This window comes from Ahaetulla prasina, chromosome 2 (assembly GCF_028640845.1).
Source record: "Ahaetulla prasina isolate Xishuangbanna chromosome 2, ASM2864084v1, whole genome shotgun sequence".
NCBI classification, from domain to species: Eukaryota; Metazoa; Chordata; class Lepidosauria; order Squamata; family Colubridae; genus Ahaetulla; species Ahaetulla prasina.
This window is the reverse complement of record NC_080540.1, coordinates 225,781,562-225,807,183: the sequence shown is the minus strand read 5'-3', so window position 1 is coordinate 225,807,183 and position 25,622 is coordinate 225,781,562. Positions and strand designations below refer to the sequence as shown.

Below are 25,622 nucleotides of genomic sequence, written 5' to 3'. Positions count from 1 at the left end.
ATATACGTCAGCACAAAAACTCTTAAATTATAAATACATATGAAATGGAGAAATGTAGAAGGAAGGTATCTGAACGTTCTGTATTTACGATTAGGGTCTTATAATTCTTGGCTATGCAGTAGTGTAGGGCCAAGTAATCTGTAGATTGTACAACAAGGTTGTTGCCAGAGTCCTAGGAATTGCTAACAGTCATTTCTGCAAGTTTTTGGAACATACAGTTGTAGCTAAGGGAATGACTAAATATACAGCAAAGCTGCTTAAGGTATCTGCTCCTATTGACATACAATGGGTACATTGTTTTATCCTAGTCAGATTATTTAGATTAAAGATATATACATATTATGATGGATTGATTTAATTGAAACAATTATACCAGACTAGACTGCTGTTTGATTACTACATTTTGATTTACTGAGGAACTGAACATAAAAGACCATAGGAACTCTTGAAGTACATTAGGGCTCATATTTAATGTAGTTGAACAGGGGATGGAGGATTACTGTTTTTATATTGGGTTTTTATTGTTTGTAAGGTGCCTAGAGTCACTGAAAGTGAGTGAGCAGCCATATAAATTTTCTAAATAAATCAATAGATTTATTGAATCAATCTCTAACATATTTCAATAATACTGCAGTTAAAATTTTTTAATGGAATTAATAAACAATTTAAAAAAAAACTTAGTTTATTGCATTTTCTGCATGTTATTTACAGTAATGAGCTGTAGTGGCGCAGTGGTTAGAATGTAGTATTGCAGGCTAATTCTGAAAACTGCCAGAGGTTTGATCCTCACTGGCTCAAGGTTGACTTAGTCTTCCATTCTTCTGAGGTCGGTAAAATGAGCACCCAGATTGTTGGGGCAATATGCTGATTCTATAAACTTAGAGAGGATTGTAAGGCATTATGAAGCAGTATATAAGTACTATTGTTATTGCTATTTTGAAAACCCATGTAAGACATGTTAATTCTTTTGCATCATTCTTATAATAAACAAATTTAACATGTGATATATTAGCATATTTCTTTTCCTTAGCATATTATATTTTATAATATGTGACAAATGTGACATAGATATTATAAAAAAGTAAGTAATGTGTATAATATTAATAAACATTAAGATAATATCTGGAAATATAGCATTGTTAATTTGAAAAATAATTTAATTTTATTAATTTAAAGTTAAAGGCCAAATTATAACACAAAAAAATTAGGAGTGCAGATATAGATAATCATGTCTATTTGGGAAATATCAATTTTGGAGAATTTGCATTAAATGATGAATAAGAATAAATCTTCACTATCACTATACTTTATTTCCTGCAACCTTGTTACAAAGTGTACATCGACCCTTTCAAAAGCCATGATTTTCAACAAAAGAGATTTTGGAATTTACAAAGTTTTTGTAGTGATGAAAAGCTTTTCAGGAATTTCCTGAATGTGGAAATACGAGTTAATGATACAGAAAATAACACTAGCTGGGCAAAATGCCACAAACCTTCCATCTATCAAACATGACAAAACATTTCTCCAAAAACGGATGAGAAGAAGAATGAGTTCAACAAGAAAAATATATGCCTAGTGTACATTATAAATAGAAGATATGGATTGGGATTTATAAGAGAAACATTTTTTCTAGATAACTTATGAGTACATTTACAAATGTCTGATATTGTTCTGTGTTGCATCATTTACTTCAAACTAAAACACATGAATATAAATAACTGAACAACGTACACATGGAAAAACAAAAATCTTTCCCTGCATTAGCAAGATGGTTAGTACATGGCTGTACTAACATGTATGTAATTATGATGTTATATATTAATATCATTCAGCAAAGAGCATACTGCCAATGCTGAATATAAGATGCTCCTAATATTTTTTGAAGCCATTGCTGTTGGTATGCAAATATGATTCATTTTTATATTTTGAATTCATTATGCATTTTTAGCTACAATAAAAAAGTGAAAAAAGAAAAAAGCCCCCCAAAACTATATTATATTTAATAAATAATTTAGCCCAGTAACAAGTTTTTTTTAAAAAAAAAGTAAGTAACATTGAAAAATGGGTGATTTAATCAGTTACAAAGTTTTTGAATAATGTAGATTATTAAATTTATGCTGAATGTCTGAACTTTTATTACTATATTTTTGGTTATTTTGTTTGTATTGTTTTTCTGTTTTCAACTGTACTCCACCCAGAATCACATATGTTTGATGGGCAACTATGTATACAAATTTATCAAAGAAAGAAAGAAAAAGATAAAATGAAATACGATTGCTTCTTTATTGGAAAATATTGCATACATTTGGGAACCCAATTTGCAGATACTGAAAGCCATGTTGATGAAATTTTTGTACAAGAGTGTGTAGGTACTTTTTATCACAAGCATAATAGTAATTTAGATATAGTAATCAGATATCTATCATTTTAATTTCCAGGGTTGTTTGTTGTTATTTTTATAAGAATACAATTGAAAAAAGTTTAATAGGTAAAAGTTTTTATTGAGACTGTACATAACTTTTGAGTTTCTCATATCATACGAACAATCAATCTTATGAAATGTCTAAAATCTGGCTGTGAATTGGTTTAACCAATAAACATCTAGTGATAAAAGAGAATATCACTGCTAAGATCCATCTTATTTTGCTGTTCATAGTGGAATAAAAGCAAAATATTAATTATAACATAGTGCCTAGCAATTTTTTTTATCCAGAGTGGGCTGCATAAAGAGATGATGTCTCAGGAAGAAAGCAATAGTAACCCACTTTCAAAATCGGTGTCAACAAAACTATTAACTTATCCATATAATCACCAGAAACCAAGGTTGCCTCAAAGACCTCATTCTTCATCTATGTATACTAATTTGTCTGAAGTGATATAGGGTCTCATTGTTGTGTCTCATCCGATCTCACCACAGCCGGGGCCTTCTTATCTGCTTCCGAACACGGAGGAATGTCCTAGTATGCCTCCCGGCCCCAGCCCTGGCTCCATGCCCAGACAGGCTGAAGAGGAGGAAGTATCTCCAGCCCCCAGCTCTGGCTCCATGCCCAGGCAAACGGAGCAATAGACCCCTCCTCCTCCTCCACAGCATGTGAGCCTGAGGGAGGTCAATTGCCAACAGCTGCAGACTGGAGTGACCCTCGCATCAGAAGACTTGATAGATGGAGGCAACAGAAGGAAGGGAGGGGCAGGCCTGGATAAGTGCTGAGTCATGGAGCCACACCCCATGGCCTATATAAAGGACCTGCTTTCTGGCATTCTCTGAGTCAGGCAAAGTCTAAACATATCTTGCTGAAGTCACTTTCTGGTCTGCCTGCCCTGAGGACTTTGCTAGGACTTTGGCAGAGCTGCGGAGGCACGCCTGATTCGGATTTCTCTGACCCGGCCATCAGCGGAGGAGTGGGACACGACACTCATGCTTGAGCAGGGGGTTGGACTAGAAGTCATTTTCCAACTGTATCATGTTTTCCAACTTTGTTTAATGTTCAAGTTTTGAGAAAACACACATATATTTAAACACACACACACAAACACACACACATATTTATATATATAAACATACACACTTCATGGAACATGAGGAACAGTTCAAAAAACTGCATGGGTTAGATAAGTTAGGTGCTATGGCATGAGCCTGTAACACAGCTACTCAAGAGGCTCAGAATGGCAGGTCACTTGAGCTCAGGATTTCTGGGCTTCAGTGGACTATGTCTGCACTACATTTGACATCAATATTGTGATCCCCAAAGAGCCAAGAGCCAGTAAGTTGTCTAAGGAGGTCAGAGACAGAACAGGTCAAAACTCCCATGCTGATCAGATACTAGTGAACTTTCATTGTTCCTGCTTTTACAACCCGACATTTTTCTTGAATAATACTAAACTCAAAAGAGGTTGAATGTTTTATCTATACAAATGTAAGTAAAAGAGTATTCAGTATTCCATTTATTTTATTCAGTGAACAAAGTTGTCAAATAGCTTTAATTAGACTTCACACTTTATTTGCAGAATGAAATTGCATCATGGAATTGTTTCAAGTCTTGACAAAGGCTAAGTATTGCACAATCTTCATATTTAAGACAAATTAAACCATAAGCCTTTGTTTTAGGGATGTTTTCTTAAGAAATGTGCCACTTAAGGGAATTTTTAAAAGAGAGTTAAAACTAATAGGATTAAACTTCATAGCACTTGTAAATAATTATCTTCAGAAAATAGATGAATTCACAAAAGGGAGCAAAATGTACTATTGATGATGAGTGTATATGGGGGTGTGTGCATTCACATTTAGTTTCAGTTGCAGAAAATTAAATTAGATGTACATAAAATGTTTTTCATGGTGAGATTAGCCTGTAACAAGGTCCGTATTTGTAAGCAGATTAGTATAGTTAATAGTCAGCACACATACACAAAGGGAATAAAACTCATCGGGAAAAAACAATAGTGAGAACAATCTATTTAAGTAACAAACAGTTATGGAATTTCAAAATGGCTTGTACAAGAAGCCAAAGAATGTATAAAGCAAAATTGAATATAAAAAATCATGAAATATGACAAAAAGAAAAGATACATAAATAAAGGAATTTTGTTAAATTGATGACATCTATACTTAATCCTTTCTTTAAAATGGGCATGGGAAAATATATATGGCATTAACTCATTTTATTCTTGTAATAATTTGTGAGTGGAATAATGATGTGTGCAGAGGCTATAATTCTATACTGATTTTGATAGAAATAAGCATCACTAAACATGTGCTTCTTTTTGACTTGGTAAGTTCAAGAATAATAATGAATTTTCAGCTAGGCAGAGAACATTATATTATCTGTATCTCATACTGATATTCTGATGCTGGTACAGAATTAGCTTTTAGAGCCAATGCTATTTCATGTTAATTCCTGCTGTTCTAATGAAATATTTAATGAAAAATAGGATTTTTTAAAAAAAGACCTAAATCTACCATTAAAAGGATAAAATTAAATATGCATTCTAGGCTAAACACATTGGAAAAATTCCTCTTTAAAACTTGTCTATCGAACTAGTCGTTTCTATGGTTACATCAAAACAAATGCAGCTGTGAAATGAATGTAATACAAGATAGCACATATATTTTCATCTTTGGAATGTTTACTGTTTCTTTGGAAGTTAGCAATAAAATCTTAATGCTTGGAAAACATATTCATGGTGGTATAACCCAGGCTTTAAAGATAGTATTATATCCAGTTCTTGCAAAAAAATATAGTATTTTAAAAATATAAAGGAGCTTTTATAGTTTTAACATAAAACTCTTACAAAGGGCCACCCAAAAACAATCCAAAGAAAACACGGAATATATCTATTTTTCAAGACATTGAATTAAAGAGTCTAAAACGGATTGATCTCAAAATGACGGTATCAATGAGTATATGTCAGGAAAACTCAGGATGGAGCCTAATAATAATTTTGCTTCTATCAATGGTACACGAAGGATACAATCTCTTTCTGCAATTATTTCAGAATAGATTGGAAGGGGAATAGACTGGCAGCTGCGTCTCTTTAACATCTTTAACATCTTTTTAAGATGTTCATAAGAGAGCATCCATTTTGCCTTTATCATCTTGCCTTAATCATCTTGTTTTTATCATCTTTATCATCTGTGGGCTCCATGTTATCGGCCCCTAAAAATGACTGCTATATCATCATCAGTGGTATGGGATGAACTCTTTTTTATGCCAAGTTGGCCCAACATGAGATATGAGATATTCTTCGTTAGAACTCCGTCGCCTGTGAGGTTCCCCCGCCACGCAGAAATGGCCCTCTACGTTATCAGGAGCTTATCTCAATGACGAGTTTTGGGACCCAGAGAGATGGCATGCGTCGAGAAAGAACCTTTGGGGTTTTTTAGCTAAAAGATTTTTAAGGGGAGGGAGGGTAAAGACGGGTAATGGGGGAAACCCGTCGGGGAGGGAGCCAGTCCTTGCAAATACTCGTGGCGATATTTCATCAGGTTCGGAGGTGAAGGAGGAGGTTCATTATTCTATTCCACAGGAATGTTACATCAGAACGGTAACGGGCAGATGGGAGGGGCAGATACGGCGGAAGTGAGGGGCCGTATCATGTTCAGGAGGCGCACACCCGCTGTTTAAGAGCGATTGCGCACTCCGGCCCCTCAGACTTTTCCCGCTCCACGAGCGGCCAGTATCTCCAGGGCTTGGAACTTCGGCTGATGTTGTGCAATGCACGGTCCGTGGTTAACAAAGCCCCCCTAATCTGTGATCTTATACAGGGGGGCTCCGCGGACCTTATGGGCATTACGGAAACCTGGTTGGGCACGGAGGGGGAGTGCCCCTTGTTGAAATGTGCCCACCGGGTTTTCGAGCATTCCACCAGCCGAGGGCCCAAGGTAGGGGTGGGGGGGGTGGCGGTTGTTATTAAGGAGAGTCTAGAATCGAGGGAGACCACTGTTCCTCAGATTGTGAATCCCTCTTTGTAAAGTGGGGCTATAGGGGTCAGATGGGCTTGTTAGTCACGTACCTGGCTCCTTGCTGCGTGACAACAGCCCTGCCCGAGCTGTTGGAGGTGCTTGCCGGGGTGGCGGTTGAGACCCCCAGACTTATGGTCATGGGGGACTTTAACTTGCCATCGACCGACGTGTCATCGACAACAGCTCGGGAGTTCATGGCCTCCATGACGGCCTTGGACCTGACGCAAGTAGTTGATGGCCCTATTCACATTGGGGGAGGCACGCTGGATTTGATTTTCATCTCTGAACAGTGATTGAATGATCTGGATTTGCGAGACCTAGCTAATGAGCCTTTGTCATGGTCAGATCATTCTCTCCTTCCTCTGGACTTTCGGACCACCACTCAACACCGCAGGGAGATGGGACCAATACATTGGTTCCATCCCAGGCGCCTGATGGACCCGGAGAGGTTCCTGACGGAGCGTGGGCCGTTCCCTGAGGATCTGGCCCATGGCACGGCTGGATAACTAGTCGCGGCTTGGGAACTGGCCGCGGCTGGGGCTCTAGACCATGTCGTGCCTTTGTGGCCTCTGACCCGGCGTAGGTCTCAACCAGCTCCTTGGTTCTCCAAGGAGCTGAGGGAGATGAAATGCCGGAGAAGATGCCTAGAGAGTTCCTGGAGATCCAGCCGTTCGGAGGCTGACCGGACACTAATTAGGTCATATAGTAGGACCTACCTAGTGGCATTGAGGGACGCAAGATGTTTCTACGTCTCCTCCCTCATTGCATCGGCAGATAACCGCCCGGCCGCCCTGTTTCGGGTGACCCGCTCTCTCCTTCAACAGGAGGTGCGGGATGACCCATTACAGGGACGTGCCGAGGAGTTTAGTGGTTATCTATACGATAAAATCATTCAGTTGAGGGATGGTCTGGATCAAAATTGGATAGATCCAGGTGAGAGGTCAGAGACTCATCTTGTTGAGACTGTTTGGGATGAATTTGATCCTGTGGCTCCTGAGGACATGGACAGGTTGTTGGGGAGGTTGAATGCCACCACATGTTTACTGGACCCGTGCCCCTCCTGGTTGGTGCTGGCCACGCAGGAGGTGACACGAGGCTGGCTCCGGGGGATTACCAATGCTTCTTTGTTGGAAGGGGTTGTTCCTACTGCCTTGAAAGAGGCAGTGGTGAGACCCCTTCTCAAGAACCCTTCCCTGGACCCAGCTGTTTTAGGAAATTATCGTCCGGTCTCCAACCTTCGCTTTGTGGCGAAGGTTGTAGAGAGTGTGGTGGCACGTCAATTACCCCAATACCTGGATGAAACTGTCTATCTAGACCCATTCCAGTCTGGCTTTCGGCCCGGATACAGTACGGAGACGGCTTTGGTCGCGTTGGTTGATGATCTTTGGAGGTCCAGGGATAGGGGTTATTCCTCTGCCCTGGTCCTATTAGACCTCTCAGCGGCTTTTGATACCATCGACCATGGTATCCTGCTGCACCGGCTGGGGAGTTTGGGAGTGGGAGGCACCGTTTATCGATGGTTCTCCTCCTATCTCTCTGACCGGTCGCAGACGGTGTTGGCAGGGGGGCAGAGATCGACCCCGAGGCGCCTCACTTGTGGGGTGGGTGAGATCATCAGTGGTTTTGGGTTGAGGTACCAACTGTACGCTGATGATACACAGCTGTACTTTTCCACCCCAGGCCACCCCAACGAAGCCATTGAAGTCCTGTCCTGGTGTCTGGAAGCCGTATGGGTCTGGATGGGGAGAAACAGGCTCAAGCTCAATCCCGCCAAGACGGAGTGGCTGTGGATGCAGGCACCCCGGTACAGTCAGCTGCAGCCACGGCTGACTGTTGGGGGCGAGTCATTGGCCCCGATGGAAAGGGTGTGCAACTTGGGCGTTCTCCTGGATGGCCGGTTGTCTTTTGAAGATCACTTGACGACCGTCTCCAGGAGAGCAGGTTCGCCTGATTCGCCAGTTGCACCCCTTCCTGGACCGGGATGCCCTATGCACGGTCACTCATGCTCTTGCTACCTCTCGCTTGGACTACTGCAATGCTCTCTACATGGGGCTCCCCTTGAAGAGCACCCGGAGGCTCCAGTTGGTTCAGAACGCGGCTCCCATGTGACACCAATCCTGCGCAGGCTGCACTGGCTACCTGTGGTCTTTCGGGTGCACTTCAAGGTGCTGATTATTACCTTTAAAGCGCTCCATGGCTTAGGGCCGGGTTATCTGCGGGACCGCCTACTGCTACCGATTGCCTCTCACCGACCCGTGCGCTCTCACAGAGAGGGACTCCTCAGGGTGCTGTCCGCCAAGCAATGTCGGCTGGCGGCCCCCAGGGGAAGGGCCTTCTCTGTGGGGGCCCCTACCCTCTGGAATGAACTTCCCACAGGATTTCGCCAACTTCCTGACCTTCGAACCTTTCGCTGCGAGTTGAAAACATATTTGTTCATTCGTGCAGGATTGGCATAGGATTTTATATTTTTATATAGTTTTAATTTTAATGGGTTTTATTGTTTTAAATTTATCTTAATCTGGGCCAAATTGAATAAGTTTTTTAAATAGTATTTTATCTTGTATTTATATTGTTGTTATGTTTTTATCTGGCTGTAAACCGCCCTGAGTCCTTCGGGAGAAGGGCGGTATAAAAATCTAATTAAATAAATAAATAAATAAATAAATAAATAAATAAATTTCAATATATGTGTCAGAAGTTTGGTAGTTCCTTGGGACAAGTGTGGTGTATATATGAGGGTGTCACAAAGAAGGTGAAATTGCCTTTCCACCATGGCTCATGGGAATAATTTCACTGGCAGAACATAAACTTTAAAAGTTATTTTAGATGCCTCAAAAGATTGATCTGAAGGGATGTAATATAGTGATGTCTCCAGTGACGTAAGTTCTGAATTTGAAACAAGAATGTTTGAGATCCAGCACTTATTCAATCAGGTCCTCATTGGATAACTTTAAACAAGACAGATTCTCAACGCTATAATCAACTATACTCCACTACATCGGGAGCAAACTAATTTGGGATGGTGTATGATAAGCTGTTCAACATATCAATATGGTTAGGTTAGACATAATATTAAACAAAATCTGGTTTCCAATTTAATACAACCAATAGTGGGATTGAGTAATTAAGAGTCACCAATTATTGTCAAACCACATAGATTTCCAGGATAAGGTCCATGCAAGAAGCAAGTCAAGTGTACAACTGTAAAAATAAAATGAAAAACTAGCTAACCAACACTTACTTAATTGTTTAGTGCTTTTTTAACCCTCAAAGTGAACCATAATTGTGACTGACCAATACTTAATAACAAAAAGAGAAGATAATAAATTATTTTGGGATTCCTGCATATATATATATTACAGTATAAACCAACTTTCCTAGCCTGGCATCGTCCAAGTAAGTGGATTTTGTGACTTACACAAAACTTACATAAACAGAAGGATTAAGGATGAGTTTGGGAAATCACTGATGTGACTGGGCATGTTTTCAGATTGAAGGGATTATATGTAAATTTGTATGATGCGAATAGAGGGGAAACTGGATAAATCAACGACTGATATTATTAAACCACAAAAATGAAAAGCAGTTTAGAAAGCATAATAAACTGAGTTATGTTCCTGAATATACTAAACTGAGATACAATTTTCTATTGCAATATTTTTATAGCTACTGCAGATACTCTTATCAAGGACAGGACTTTCAAAAGCTGATAAGGGAAAATACCAGTTAATCCAAATGAAATGATATTTGGATTTTAGAGTTCGATATGGAATAAAACTGACACTGATAAAGTATCAGTTAAATGAGCCTTATAGTTATAATTACAGATAACCCTTCATTTATGCTTGTTTGCTTAGAAATTGTTGGAAGTTAGGATGGTGCTGAAAAAAGTGATTACCAGTGTTCACACTTATAAATGGTGCAATGTCCCTGCAGTCATGTGATCATGATTTGGGTGCTTGGTTACCTGAACCTATTTATGATAGATCCAGCATTCTGGGATCATGTGATCAGCCATTTTCATTCAAAAGACCCATTTGCTTGGCTCTGTATAGCGTACTTGAAAATTGCTTACACCAAAAAATGCAAACACTATTCTGTTTTATGTCTGCTTGTTTTAGGTAGCATAAGATAAAATGCTCTTTTTATTACAGCATGATTTAACATGAGCATATATCAAAAGTGCTATCCAGTTGATTTGAGTGAAATCTGTTCTTATGCCCAAACCATCATTCTTTATGTGTGGCAAGAGTTTAACATGCACTGGTGTTTGAAGAACCATTTCCTGTATAAGAATGTAGTGTTGACATCCCCAAGCCCATCACCTGGTTAATTGGGTTGGCAGCTTGTACTTTAGATTTTTGAGCCACATATTAATTTTTATAGTTACCATTCATCACCAAAATCAGAAACAGAAACTAAATACTACCTTAAAGTTTGCTTATTTGATTTTTTTAAAAAAATGCTTACAATGAAACTTAATGCATCTTTCAGGAGATTTATTGGGAAATAAACAACTGAAATTTAAAAATAGCCCTATTTTTGTTTTAAAATTACCCAATTCCAATGTCTATTAAATAGTCTGGCATATGACAAATATTTTTTCTTCATTTATTCGTAACTGAGAAACCCAGAGTAATGAATCATATAATCATGAATCATATAATAATGGAAAAACTAGGATTAGGTATGTAAATAATTTCATTTGGAATTCAAATATACACATACATACTTACATACATATACACACTGTTTTTCCCTGAAAATAAGAAGCTGTCTTATATTCTTTGAACCCTGAAATAAGTGCTTGGCCTTATTGCCATGTGCTCAAAAGCCCAATTGGGCTTATTATCAGGGGATGTTTTATTTTGGGGGAAACGGTATATATGTATATGTATACGTGTGTATGTGTGTGTGTGTGTGTGTGTGTGTGTGTGTCTGTCTGTCTGTCTGTCTGTCTGTCTGTCTGTCTGTCTGTCTGTCTGTCTGTCTGTCTGTCTGTCTGTCTATCTATCTATCTATCTATCTATCTATCTATCTATCTATCTATCTATCTAATGTAATATATATAATGAGTAAACATTAGAATAGTATTGAATTCCCATTTACAGTAATAGCATTCCTCCCTGGATAGCTACTACTCTAAATTCACCCTAAAATGTTTTTACATTACTAGTTCTTACTCTTTTCACTCTTTTTACAATTCTCAATGAACTTTTTTTTAAAAAAAACATCAACTTGTTCAATATAAGAAATGGGACAATAAAATGCTTTTAAATAAGCACATTTAATTTCTAAAAACCTGATATTGCTAACTATATTTTATTAAAGGATTCAACAAGATGCAACTGTGCAAATGAGTTATATTCAGTCTTTTCACAGCTTTTTAAAAATCTCATTTATTAAAACTAATAACAGCATTGGGGGGGGGGGAAGTATACATCTGTTTCATTCAATAGCAAGAAAATCCTGGTAATGTTATAAAAATCTAACCAGTTTCCTTAGAAGGCTTTAAAAAGTCTGGGTGAATGAATTTGAATTTGAAGTCTGTGACCCTCATTCTCCTTTTATGGCACTGAATTTCCTTTACTGCAACAAATGCTCATAAATCAATGAGGACAATATTTTAAAGCAAAGGGCCCCAACCTTTTGGACCTCAGGGACCACCAAGTCCATAATTTTAAATCCCGGGGACCACTAATACAAATCCAGCCCACCGCTTGCTGAAGCGCCTGGACTCCCAGTGACGGGATAGGATCCTTCAGGCACTGTCCCTCCTCTCTCTTTCTCTCTTTCTCCCCCTCCCCCCTCTCTCCCACTCATTCTCTCATTCTGTCTCCTCCCTTCTCTCTTTCTCTCTCTCCCACTCACTCTGTCATTTCTCTTTCTCTCTCCCCCTCATTCTCTCTTTCTTTCTCTCCCTCTCTCTCTTTCTCCCCCTCTCCCCCTCTTTCTCTCTCTCTCTCCCCTCTCTTTCTCTCTTTCTCCCTCTTTCTCCCTGTCTCTCTCTCTCTCTCCCACTTATTCTGTCATCTCTCTCTCTCCCCTTTCTTTCTTTCTTTCTCTCTCTCTCTCTCTTTCTCCCCTCTCTCCCCTCTTTCTTTCTCTCTCCCACTCATTCTGTCTCCTCCTTCTCTCTCTCCCCTCTCTCTCTCTCTCCCCTCTCTTCTCTTCTCCCCTCTCTCCCCTTTCTTTCTCTCTCCCACTTATTCTGTCATCTCTTTCTCTCTCCTTTCTCTTTCTCTCTCTTTCTCTCTCTCTCTCTCTTTCTCCCCTCTCTCCACCTCTTTCTTTCTCTCTCCCACTCATTCTGTCATCTCTCTTTCTCTCTCTTTCTCTCTTTCTTCCCCTCTCTCCCCTCCTCTTTCTCTTTCTCTCCCTATCTCTCTCTCTCTCTTTCTCCCCATCTCTTTCTCTCCCTTTCTCTCTCTCCCATTCATTCTGTCATCTCTCTTTTTCTCCCTCCCTCTTTCTCTTTCTTTCTTTCTTTCTTTCTTTCTTTCTTTCTTTCTTTCTTTCTTTCTTTCTCTCTCTCTCTCTCTTTCTCTCTCTCTCTTTCTCCCCCCCTCTCCCCCTCTCTTTCTCTCTGCCCTCATTTCTCTCTCCCTCTCCTTCTCTCTCTTTCTCATGGCCAGCCAGTGTCTTGGGGCTGAGACGAAGTCAAGCATCCCCCGGAGAGACTGAGGTGCAGGAGCACCAACAAGGGATGGAAGAAACTTGCAGCTTTGGAGCACAGCCCTCGCCAGCTGGAATAAGGTAATGGTGGAAGTGGGGGGAATGGTGGTGCAGGTGGGCCGAAGCAATGGGTGGCGGGAACCCTGGGCTGTTTCTTCCCCCTGCTTTAGCTTCCTGTCAGCTGAATCAACCAGTGGCTGTCCCTGCCCCTTGCCCTCCCTTCCCAGTCACTCCTCGCCTGGCAAGGGAAGGGGAGGTGGGGAATGGAGATTTACTCCATATTCCAGAATGGGAGTGAAGCTTTGTGTCTTGCTGGATCTTTCTCTCTCTCTCCCACTCTTTCTTATGGGCCAGCCAGTGTCTTGGGGCTGAGAGGAAATCAAGTGTCTCCCCAAGAGAGCACCAACAGGAGCAGGAGTACCAACAAGGGCCAGAAGAAACAGCCGCGAGATCCAGCTCCCGCTCTGGAATAGGGAGCGAATCTCCATTCCCCCCCTCCCCTTCCCTTGCCAGGTGAGGAGTGACTGGGAAGGGAGGGTGAGGGGTGGGGACAGCCACTGGTGGATTCAGCCGACAGGAAACTAAAGCAGGAGGAAGAAACAGCCCGGGTTCCCACCACCCATTGCTTTGGCCCACCTGCACCACCATTCCCCACCATGTTACAAATTGCCCGAACCTCCCTCAATGGCGGAGATTTACAGCCCCACCATGAGCTGCCTGGCCAATCCCATCTTCCAGAGCTATAGTCATGGGACTGGCCATTGCTTATCCCAGAGCAGCTCCTCCACCCAGGTGCACCGCGGACCACCAACATTTTCTCGTGGACCACCGGTTGGTGACCGCTGTTTTAAACAGACCACTACATTTTGCTAAGGTTAAACTGGTTAAATTGTAACCTTTCTGGATTATATTGTAAGAAAATTGTAAGCAAATTTATACATATTAATGACTTTGGGGGCCAATCTGATTATTTTTTGGGTAAAAAGTGCTGGAAAAATATTATTCATGTCCTATGCTAAGCACATTGTGTACAAGTATATTCCCCAGTTCTTCATCAGAAGCTCATTTGTTATCTCTCTTTCTCTCATATACTGAATATACTGTATACCATCCATCCATCCATCCATCTGCAACACTTTTCTCTGTACCACTTCTCTGTAAAAGTATGGCTCGCATTGAAAACAAACTTTTTTGAGGAATACTACAATGAAGGATAAATATAATCATATTTCATCATCACTATTTATGTGTTTTCTCTATCTATCAAAGCGTCTCAAAGTGTTATCAAAAAGGATTAAAATACATTATAATAACAAGGATTATTAACTAAGATGATTGTTATTAGGTATGTTTCCTTAATAGATTGCCTTCTTCCAAAGATGATTTATTCTGGACAAAAATTTTCAATTTAAAGTGCTTGCATTTCTCTTTAAAAAAGTGCTTTGATTATAAAGAAACCTTATTTTGCAGTAAAATGCTACTATGCAACACTGCTCTTCTTTGTAGCCCTAAATCAGGATAGTCACCTTGTTCTGACTCAGATGTTAAAAGGTTAAAAGGTCTTGCCAGGGTTCCATTGAAATTGTTGTCCCTCATCCGGGCCCCCACAGTCTCTAGGTACCATCAGAAGGCAGCCCCAGCATCACTTGGGTCATTCGGGTGGAGAGATAGAGCTGACAGATATAGCTGAGTACCTCAACCCATGGTGACAGATAATCTTACCCAGCACTTTCATGTAGATATTAAACAGGAATAGAGACAGTATTGAGTCCTGTGACACACCACAAGCTAGAGACTGAAGGCAGGATCTCTCATTCCCTATTAACATTGATTGGGACCGGTCTTGGATAAAGGGGCTGAACCAGTGCAGAACTGTGCCGACCATCCCCAGCCCCTGTAACTTGCCCAAAAGATACCATGATCGATGGTAGCGAAGGTTGCCGAGAGATCAAGGGGAACAAGAATGGTTGTGCTATTCCTATCCCACTCTTGCCAGAGGTCATCAACAAATGCGACCAATGCTGTTTCTGTCCCATAACCATGCCTGAATCCTGACTGAAGAGTCCAGATGTTTCATCCAAGACCTTCTGAAGTTGCCAGACCACCACCTTTTCCACAGCCTTCCCGATAAATGGAAGATTGTAAACTGGATGGAAATTGTTCAAGCAATGAAGCGATGTGTTTAAGCAGGAGCCAAACCAGGGCCTCCTTAAAAGGTTCCAGAAATGTCCCTACCTAAAGTGATATATTTAACACTGCTTGAATCCACCGGCTAGTCACCATCCTGGAGGCTTTTACTTCCCAGGAAGGACAAGGTTCTAACAGGCAGGAGGTTCCACTGATAGCATCAAGGACCCTCTCCACATCATCATAAATACGATAAATAAATAAATAAATAAATAAAATCAGGGCCAACAGGATCAAACTGTTCTCAGATCATTAAGCAACAGCCCTCCCCAGGTATGTCACAAAGACCTGCCTCATGTATAGATTCAAACTGAGAATCAATCCAAGCAACAAATCCGTCCACACGGCTCTGAAGATGATTGCACAAATCCCCTGATCCCAGGAAGAATTGTGACCCAGGTTTCTGGACATGTACTATCCATGCATAGAGCAAATTCTATTTCATAACAGCAGCTGGCTGAATCCAAACAGATCCCTTCAATGCATATTGCCTTGATAGGAGTTGAAGTGCTGTCTCCAATTTGGATTACTGTGATTGTTCAAACTGAAATGACATGTGAGATAGAACAGTGCAGCTTTGTGTTGCCCTAATTTATATCCCAGATTTTTTTCCCCTTTTTATTTTATGACTGGGGCTTTTTGTACGTTATTTTATTACTTGTTTTTGTTTCTACTGTAATTTTCTAAAAAAAAAAAGTCTTACCTTCTATTGCTGATAGAAGAACTCGAGAATGATCATAAGCAATGACGTTTGCATATCTGTTCTTTGGTTTATTCACTTCCAAGTTAGAGTGTTCCCATGTAAATTGCTGACCTGGGTCGATTGACTGGAAACAAAGAAATGGGGGAAAAGGACATGTTATTAACATATTTTTAAAATAATGTTTCATAACAAGATTTCCTTGTATTATATAGATTAAAACAGCATATGAATCTAATTCCATAATAATTTGTCATACTGATACTTACTGACATTCACATTTAGTCACTAGTCTTGCACAGATTTCGACTGATTTCAGAAGAAACAAGACAAACAGCACAAGAGAGGCTTGGTTTATTTTAAAAATTTGGAGGTATGTGTGTGTTATAAAGGAGAAATAAGATATGCAGAGAACAAATGTTAGGCCACCAGAAATGCTGCTATAGAAGAGATGCTGTTTTGGAAGGTTTTGTCAATGCTGAAGTAATGCCAGTCAAAACAGTAGATTCCAGTTTAAGAAAAGTAATGCTTATGTTAAAAAAAAAAAAAAGAGCTAGCATAAGAGACTTCTGGAATCCATTTGCTCAGGCAAGTAAATCTGAATGATATGTTTTCCACTGGGTTAATATAAGAACATTAAAAAGAACCTTGATATGTAAAAAAAAATGCACTGTGCTAATGTAATCCAATGTAATCTAACCTAACCCAGCCCAGTCCAACCCAACCCAACGTACTGCTGCATTGGTTCAGTTTTTCTCCACCTAATATATAATCCAGTGCCCCCCCCCCACATTTTGGGTGCCAGGAACTGGTTCCGGGAGGGTGGAAGGGGGTTTCCACGCATTTCCTGGATCCCACGCGTGCACAGATGGGGCTTCACTCACTTGTGAAGCCCATTTCTTGGCAGTCTGTGGACCGATGGTGGTCCACGGCCCAGTTACGGGGACTCCTGGATATTATAATTGTCTCTGAGTCCAACAAAATTCATAACATTACATTTATTCTTTATTTTAATGATTGGGAACATTCTATCACAATGCAAGATCTGCAAGAACTTCATCATAATAAAGGGTAGTTCTCATCTCTCTGCTTCCCTTCCTTGTAAAAAAAAAAAAAAGCCCATTCAAAATAGAAAAACTACTAATTTCCTGGGGAAGGGTTTCAGTGATTTATCTCTACCCTTCCCACTTAATAGATTTTCAATCTAATGGAACAAAAGAGGTAATAGTAATTTGCATGCTGTTTTTGGTAAACAGAGAATATTTATGAAAATCCTAAATACACTTATTGGAAGATAATTGTCAATTAATTCAAGTAAACAAGAATTACAATGTTAATCATCCAAAAGGAAAATCAAAGATATTTGCTTATTATAGACAATAAAAGCTAAAACAGTAAGTTGCTGATTATCTTTGATTATATTACATCAATATATTCAGACAACGATAATTTTTGTGAACTCATGGACAAAAATATGCCTTCTAAGGAACACAAGTGTTATATAGGCTTCACAATTAATCCTATCCATGCCCAGGAAAGAAATCTGTTATTATTATATCTGAAGGATTGGTACAAACAATAACAGAAGAACTTCAGTGCAGACTAAACCAGTGCTATTGTCATGTTCTTGACATGATCACATACATAGGACCAGTATTACAAACAAATGTCTTAAAAGGTTACTGTTTTAATTTAGAGATAAGTAAGAGGTAAAATACTTGTAGTTCCTATTTTCTTAAATTTTACTACCTAACAATAAAAACTTATTTTTCCTATATAACAAAAGATTTTAATGTTGAAATTGGAGAATACTGAAGCCCATTTTCTTGGAGTGGTCTTTCATCCAACACCTCTTCATTTTGACTAACAGTTATTGTAAATAAAAAGCGACCTTTCTAGTCTGAGATATGCTATAAACTTTTTCTTTGCCTTTAATATTATAATGAATTTACCTCCCTATTATAATGGAGATAGACTGCATTTAAAATCTAATAGCATTATATCACTCATTAAGGCTAAAATCCAGCATTTTCCTCATTCCAATAAAATATTTATTGGCACAGTATCTTTGAAAGAAACCTTAATATTGATGTCATTAAATTGTCCATGTTTTCATTTATATTATTTAAAGCTCTTCAGGGAACATAAATAATAAGTTTTATAAGAGTTAAGAAAAATCCAAAAGCATACAAGGAGATAGTCTCAATAATGCCAAGAATAAGGAAACACTTGCTCATATACTGTACTACAATATAGAACTAATGAACTTATAAAGCATTGCATTAGCATTTTAAACCTTAATTACAACTAGATAACCCTCATAATAATAGAAGCAAGTATTTACTTAAACTTTGTTTAACTTTAAGGGTGAAAAATAATAGCCTCTGCTATCTGTTTATAGTTTTTTTAGAATACAGAATATTCTTTATTGGTCAAATGTGAATGGACACACAAGGCGTTTGTGTCTGGTGCATAAGGTCTCAGAGTACATACAAACAACAAAGTGATAATCCATATTGTAGATCATAAATTAACATATGATTTGACATCTAATTTTTAAATGGTTTCGTTTGTTCAAAAAATGATATAGTAAGTGATTTCAATCAGTACATATTATATAATAGAATCTTATTAATTTTTATCATGTAAAAGAAAATGTCAAGACCTTAAAGCATATAAAAGGAAAAATGAATATTTAACTACATATCTACAGATATGCACACAGAGTTGAAAGGGCTGCTTTAATCAAAACCCCCCAAAAAACTATACTCAAAATATTTCAAGAGCAGTATTTTGATAGAACAAAATTTGAAAAAATTAAGTTTCTACTTTTGGAGAAGCTAATATGCAAAAATATGCTATAAGCAGAAGTAAAACAGTTCTAATAAGAAATTAAAAGGAGAATAGGTAGTTGACTTACAGGAGTTAATTTAGTGACTGTTCAAAGTTACTTTGTAACTTTGACTTATGACCATTTTTCACAGTTAAGACCTTTGCAGCATCCCCATGATCATGTGATCAAAATTCAGAGGCTTGGCAACAGCTTCATATTTATAACTATTGCTGTGTCCCAAGGTCATGTGACCCGCCTTTTGCGACCTTCTGACAAGCAAAGTCAACAGGCAAGACAGGTTCGCTTAACAACAGGGTTTCTAACTTATCAATTGCAGTGATGCACTTAACAACTGAGGCAAGAAAGTTCATAAAATAGGTCAAAACTCACTTAACAAATGTATCACTTAACAACATAAATTTTGGACTCAATTGTGGTCGTAAATCGAGGACCACCTGTGTTACAGATATCAACATATCAAAAGATTCTACAATAATTCTAAAACAATTAATTTGTGGATATCTTTTTTAAAAAATGCAATTGCCAGAAATCAGCATGGTTTGGTCAGGAATAATCTTGTCAGACTAATAATCTTGTCAGACTAATCATTTCATTCTTGTTTGGGTAACCTCTGAGGAAATTGTGAAAAAATCTGTAAGCCTCTTATAATTTCAGTAAGGTATGTACTGGGGTATGAATGAAGTGGATTCACAAATTGTACTGTAAAAAATCCCCATAAACAGTGCGGTCTCAAGTGAGGTGCCCTAAGGCCCTGTCGTCTTCAATATTTTTATTAATTACTTAGATGAAGAGATGGTGAGAAGGATCATCAAATCTGCAGCTGATGTAAAACTGAATAAAATAGATGATAACTTAAAAGTCAGAAATAAAATTCAACGTGATGTTGATAAACAAGAAAAGTGAACTAAAAATAATGAAATCAAATTAAAGAGATAAAAAGCAAACTTTTCCACTTAGGGAAAAAATAATCAAATGCAAAGGAAGATGACTAACTTACTTATACTTCTTATGAAAAAGGAAGGTCTTGATTGCCACTGACAATGCCAGAGGTGTACTGTGGCTGAAAAATATAACTTCAAGATCTGGAATACATCATTGTAGATGCAGGAAACAAAACAATGGATGCAAGATATAAGAAGGCAGATTGTGATTGAAAGTCAGGAAAATTTCCTAATAATAAGAGTACTTTGACAATGGAATCAGTTACAGAGAAGTGATAGGCTCTTCTCTGCTGGATACACTTAATGGAGGCTAGACAGCCATCTGTTGGGAGTTATTTAATTTGGATTCCTGTACTGAGCATGAAGGTATTCTCAATTGTCTCTTCCCATTTTAGGTTTCTAAGTTTTCTGCCATAATTAAGAATAGTAAGTTGTAGCAAGCTCTTTGTTCCTTCCTTTGTTCCAAGATGGCACTGCCAAAGGCTGCCTTGGTGAAATGTTCTCTAATGGTTTCTTTATTTTTAATTATTCTCTGTGACTCACTATGGATTTCTTACTCATGAGACCATCTGCTAAAAATTAAGCAATGTTTCTTTAAGGAGAAGCTTTCTGTGATCTCACCCCTCCATCTTTACAAACACGGAGGACATTCTAACACAGGAAGAAGCAATTTCCATGGAGCGATGGATTACCAAAAAAAGAGAAACAAATGGAGGAAATGGAGAAAGAGAGGTAAAAGGGCAGGAATTTGAAACAGGTTAAGGAATAGGAGAAATAAAACTCCTCTGCCTTGAATTTTCCTAACCAACATACGTTCACTTGCTAATAAGATGGATGAAATACTCCTTTTACACAGATACAATTCTGATTTTTACAATACAGCAGCCCTATGCTTCTCCGAAACCTAGTTAAATGAATCAATTGAAGATAGCGGCCTGCATATCCCAGGATTTCAGATTCAATGATCAGACAGAATTGGAGAAACATCTGGTAAAAAGAAGAGAAGAGGCTTCTCCAAGGCTGTATGCTCTCCCCACTTCTCTTCTCTCTGTATACCAATGACGGCATCTCTAATGATCCCTCTGTTAAACTACTGAAGTTTGCAGATGACACAACAGTGATCGGTCTCATTCGAGACAATGATGAATCTCCATACAGATGGGAGATTGAACAACTATCCTCGTGGTGCGACCGGAACAATCTGGAACTGAACACACTCAAAACGGTAGAAATGGTGGTAGACTTTAGGAGAAACCCTTCCATACTTCCACCTTTCATAATACTAGACAACACAGTATCAACAGTAGAAACCTTCAAATTTCTAGGTTCTATCATATCGCAAGATCTAAAATGGACAAATAACATCAAAAAACATCATCCAAAAAATGCAACACAGAATGTTCTTTCTGCCCCAACTCAAAAAGCTCAAACTGCCCAAGTAGCTGCTGATACAGTTCTACAGAGGAATTATTGAGTCTGTCATCTGCACCTCTATAACTGTCTGGTTTGGTTCTGCAACCCAACAAGACAGACACAGATTTCAGAGGATAATTAGAACTGCAGAAAAAACAATTTGCTACCAACCTGCCTTCCGTTGAGGAACTGTATACTGCACGAGTCAAAAAGAGGGCTGTGAAAATATTTACAGACCCCTCACATCCTGGACATAAACTGTTTCAACTCCTACCCTCAAAACGATGCTATAGAGCATTGCACACCAGAATAACTAGACACAAGAACAGTTTTTTCTCGAATGCCATCAGTCTGCTAAACAAATAATTCCCTCATCACTGTCAAACTATTTACTAAATCTGCACTACTATTAATCTTTTCATTGTTCCCATCACCAATCTCTTTCCACTTATGACTGCATGACTGTAACTTGTTGTTTGTATCCTTACAATTTATATTGATATTGTTTCCTGATTGCTTATTTGTTCCCTATGACTATCATTAAGTGTTGTACCTTACGATTCTTGATGAATGTATCTTTTCTTTTATGGTCTATTCTATTCTATTCTATTCTATTCTATTCTATTCTATTCTATTCTATTCTATTCTATTCTATTCTATTCTATTCTTTCGCTTCCTTAAAATGCAAACATAGCCAAGGAAATGGTTTTTAAAAGTTTAATTTAGAGAAACACATAACAATGGAAGGAAGAATGAAATACAGTTTTTATAGCTAGTGCCTGACTTTTTTACATTTACAGTTGGCCTGAAACTCAAGTTACAAACAAAACAACACTGTTTTGCAAAGCTCAACAGCTTAACAATGTTATCTGGAATGCACATGTGGTATATATTTTTGCATTTTGCAAAGTGCCTAATAAAGAAAGGGTAGCACACACCTAGGCATAGACAATAACACGCACAGGAGTGGCAGGATTAAATTAGAACTCAAAAATTCTAAAACCTCATTGAAAACAGCAAAGGAAACTTACCGTATATACTCGAATATAAGCCGATCCGAGTATAAGCCGAGGTCCCCAATTTTACCCCAAAAACTGGGGTAAACTGGGGACTCGAGTATAAGCCGAGGGTGGGAAATGAGGCACCTACCGGTCGGCGAAACCCTCCCTCCCTCGGCCGAGAAGGCTGGCGGCTCCCCGCCCGCCTCTCACTGCACCGCAGGGCTTCCCAGCTAAAGCAAAAGCCCGCCAAGTTCGCTACCGGCCGGTATAATGTGAAAAAAACGAAAAAGAAAAAACCTCGAGTATAAGCCGTATATACTCGAGTATAAGCCGAGGGGACGTTTTTCAGCACAAAAAACGTGCTGAAAAACTCGGCTTATACTCGAGTATATACGGTATCTTCCAGGCAAACAATATTTCTTTATGTACAAGTGAATCTCAAATGAATCTCACTGAATACATGCTTAAAAGGTGCTCTCCCTTACAACTCACCTCCTCCTGCTATTTGGCTACAGCCAATGTCAGCTGGCATGGAATTTGTCCCTGCTGTTTTATTGGCAAATCTACTTTCCAAATCTCCAAAATGTGAAGAAATTAAAATAACAAGCTAATTTAGAACAAATTGCCCTCTGAAAGACATAAATGCTCTATTCAAGAACACTCAAAATGATGCATTTTGTATATCTACAAAATTTAAATGGAGTAGCTTACTCAGGCATTCTTTGTCTGAATAAAATAAATACTTAGGGGAAGAATAGCAAAGTCTGATGGAAATAAATTTATTTTTTCTATCTGCACCCAATATCAACAGAAGGATGAATGCTGGTTTGAATCAAAGCCAATTACCATTCACCTTTCCCATTAAAAAAACCTCACAGGAAATCTAGAAGTAATTGAGATGTACAAAGTATTGCAACCTCAAAATATTCAGATCCGACTTCGGGGGATGTTCTAGGCATTGCAACTGAAACAAAGACATCTAGTGAGACCCAATATATATCCTATGTCTTTCACAGCTCTTGCCCTATGGAACGTGAACTCAAGACAGTGAACATGCCTAATATTCCTTCCTCTGCCTAAAGTCTTTCACGCCTAAACTAAGCTGGAACTAGAATTCACAGTCTCCTGGTTTGTAGCCCTGTGCCTTAGCAAATTGGCTGCTTTTTCAATGCTGTCTTGTCATTTTAAACAGTTATTACACAATAGAAGGCTATGGCAGGCCAATTTTGGTTGCAAGAAATTACATGAATGTAGTCTTCAATAGTCAAGACTGACTCAAGGGAGTCTTTCCCTTTATTACGCAAAAATGCAATGACAAGTATTAATTATCTCCATCTTCAAAAACAAGAACTGATTAATGCTGTGTTGAACAGAAAGCACTACAAAGGACCACGTGGCAAATAGGAAGTTTTTAATTAACACAGAGAATGCCTTTGCCAAATGGGAATTAATTCTGAATAAGTATTCTAGAAAGATTTTGGCTAGGGGTACTGCGGGGTAAATGCAACTAATTTGGTTTCCAGATTATTACAAAAAATTACAAAAAAATTTCAGCATTGTTAAAACACTGTAGTGGCATGGAGAGAAGTTACCAGTAATTATGAGATTCAAATCATTCTATCCCATAATTTTCACATGTTTTTTGGGGAGGGTGTTAATCATTTTCATGCTAATCACAGTGTTGTATTCAGTGAAAAGATAGTCGATGTCTCTATATCTTTGAATGATTGAAGTGACCACAGAAACAGCAATTGTATATCTAAGGTCAAAAGGCCAAGGGTACGCAAACAAACAATTGGTCATGTTATTGATGTTTAATTATTTTGACATGGTCTTTCACATTACAGGCCAAAAACAAAACCAATCCACTGGTTAACCAGGCAACCTTAATTGATAAGGACAGCAATCTGGGGAAGTTTATGTACAAAAGAAAACAATATTATTACAGTGACTCTTAAGCTATTGGTGCCAAAATGTTGGCCTAGATTCTTTATGAAGATAGATTTAGCCTAGATATGTCCAATTCTGCCTCATTAAAGCCCTGCTATAAACAGGTCTACTTATTCTTCAGAACTCTGTATACAGTGCACCTTGATCCCACAAATGAAAAACAAATCAAGTGACTGTTTCCTCAAACTATCAAATGCTGAACATCCAATGTAATAGCTAAACTTACTAAATTACTATTATTTTAAAACTGACTCTGTCCAATATTAGAGAGTTCTAATAAGAGAGTTCTTTTAATGAGCTATTGCATGTCTGTTATGCTATTAGATAAATATAGTCATAAACTATGCCATATAATGTCTCCATGCATCCAAAGTAGTTGAAATCCCTGGATAATTTTTTATGCTGCTCCCATTGGTAAAATGATATAAAATTACTATATTTCCGGATGATTTGAAACTTGCCATTTTCTTTTTCTGACAAGAACCCTGGTTTTACAAAATAATAAAAATTGTTTCTGGGACTATTAAATCATTAACAAGAAGCTTAGTTTTTGTTGTAAATGGGTTACTTATTTTCCAAAGCTCTTGTTAGTTTTCAACTATTTTAAAAATGAATGAAAGCTTGTCTTGGAACATAAAAGTTGACTTTTATGCAAAATCATGATGATAATGTGCATTCATTGATAATATTGCTTTCTTTTTTTCTTCCATGCTGGTAGGATCCTCACGTTCCAACAAAGATCTGTCTAGGGAGAGAAAACTAATCTATATTGCCTCAATCCAAATAATCATCCTGGAACAAAGAGCAAAATTATATTGGCTGAAACATTCTACAATGTGAAACATTGATAACTGATGAATAACTCACAGATAATAATTTTAATGAGTACTGTGATGATTTAAATGAGGGGCACTTAAATAAAATTCCTAGTAGATTCATTCTGAAGGCCTATGTTCAATAAAACTATCATTAACATAGCAATTGGAATTTTTCAGTTTAATTGTAACATCCTGAACTATTGTAATTTCTTTGAAAAAAGTATTTGCAACACTATTATGACTTTTCATCTTCTCATCTCCCATTTCTAAGCTTTTGGGAAATTTTGGTAAAAACACTGCATGGGAAGTGGAGCACATTTTCTGCATTTTCTAATTACCTGGATATTTTATTGGCTTTACAACTGAATTACTAAGCACTGCAATGATTTTGCCAGTTTTGCACTGAAAAAGATTTTCAGTTTAATAACAATGAGGTACCAAAGGATTAGCAAACTGCCTTAAGGAAAAAAAAAACCATAAACAAATAAAGTCCAGTACTGCAGCAAGGCAGCAATATACAACAGATCTAGTAGCCAACTGAGAAGTGAAAGAAAACTTAACTTGACTTACTGAGGATAAAGGAAATCGACATCATTGTTTACCCAAAACTATCTTTTTCGTGAATA

At 38.3% G+C, this 25,622-nt stretch overlaps 1 protein-coding gene across 3 annotated transcripts in view; it reads right to left on the bottom strand.

The window, feature by feature from the left end:
* PTPRD (protein tyrosine phosphatase receptor type D) overlaps positions 1–25,622 on the bottom strand; it is a 1,472,813-nt gene that overhangs the window by 69,419 nt on the left and 1,377,772 nt on the right. For all 3 annotated transcript variants that reach the window (XM_058166456.1, XM_058166457.1, XM_058166458.1), the window contains one exon: positions 16,023–16,146. In XM_058166456.1, coding sequence (XP_058022439.1) covers positions 16,023–16,146 — 124 coding nt within the window. The remainder of the gene's footprint in view (positions 1–16,022; positions 16,147–25,622) is intronic.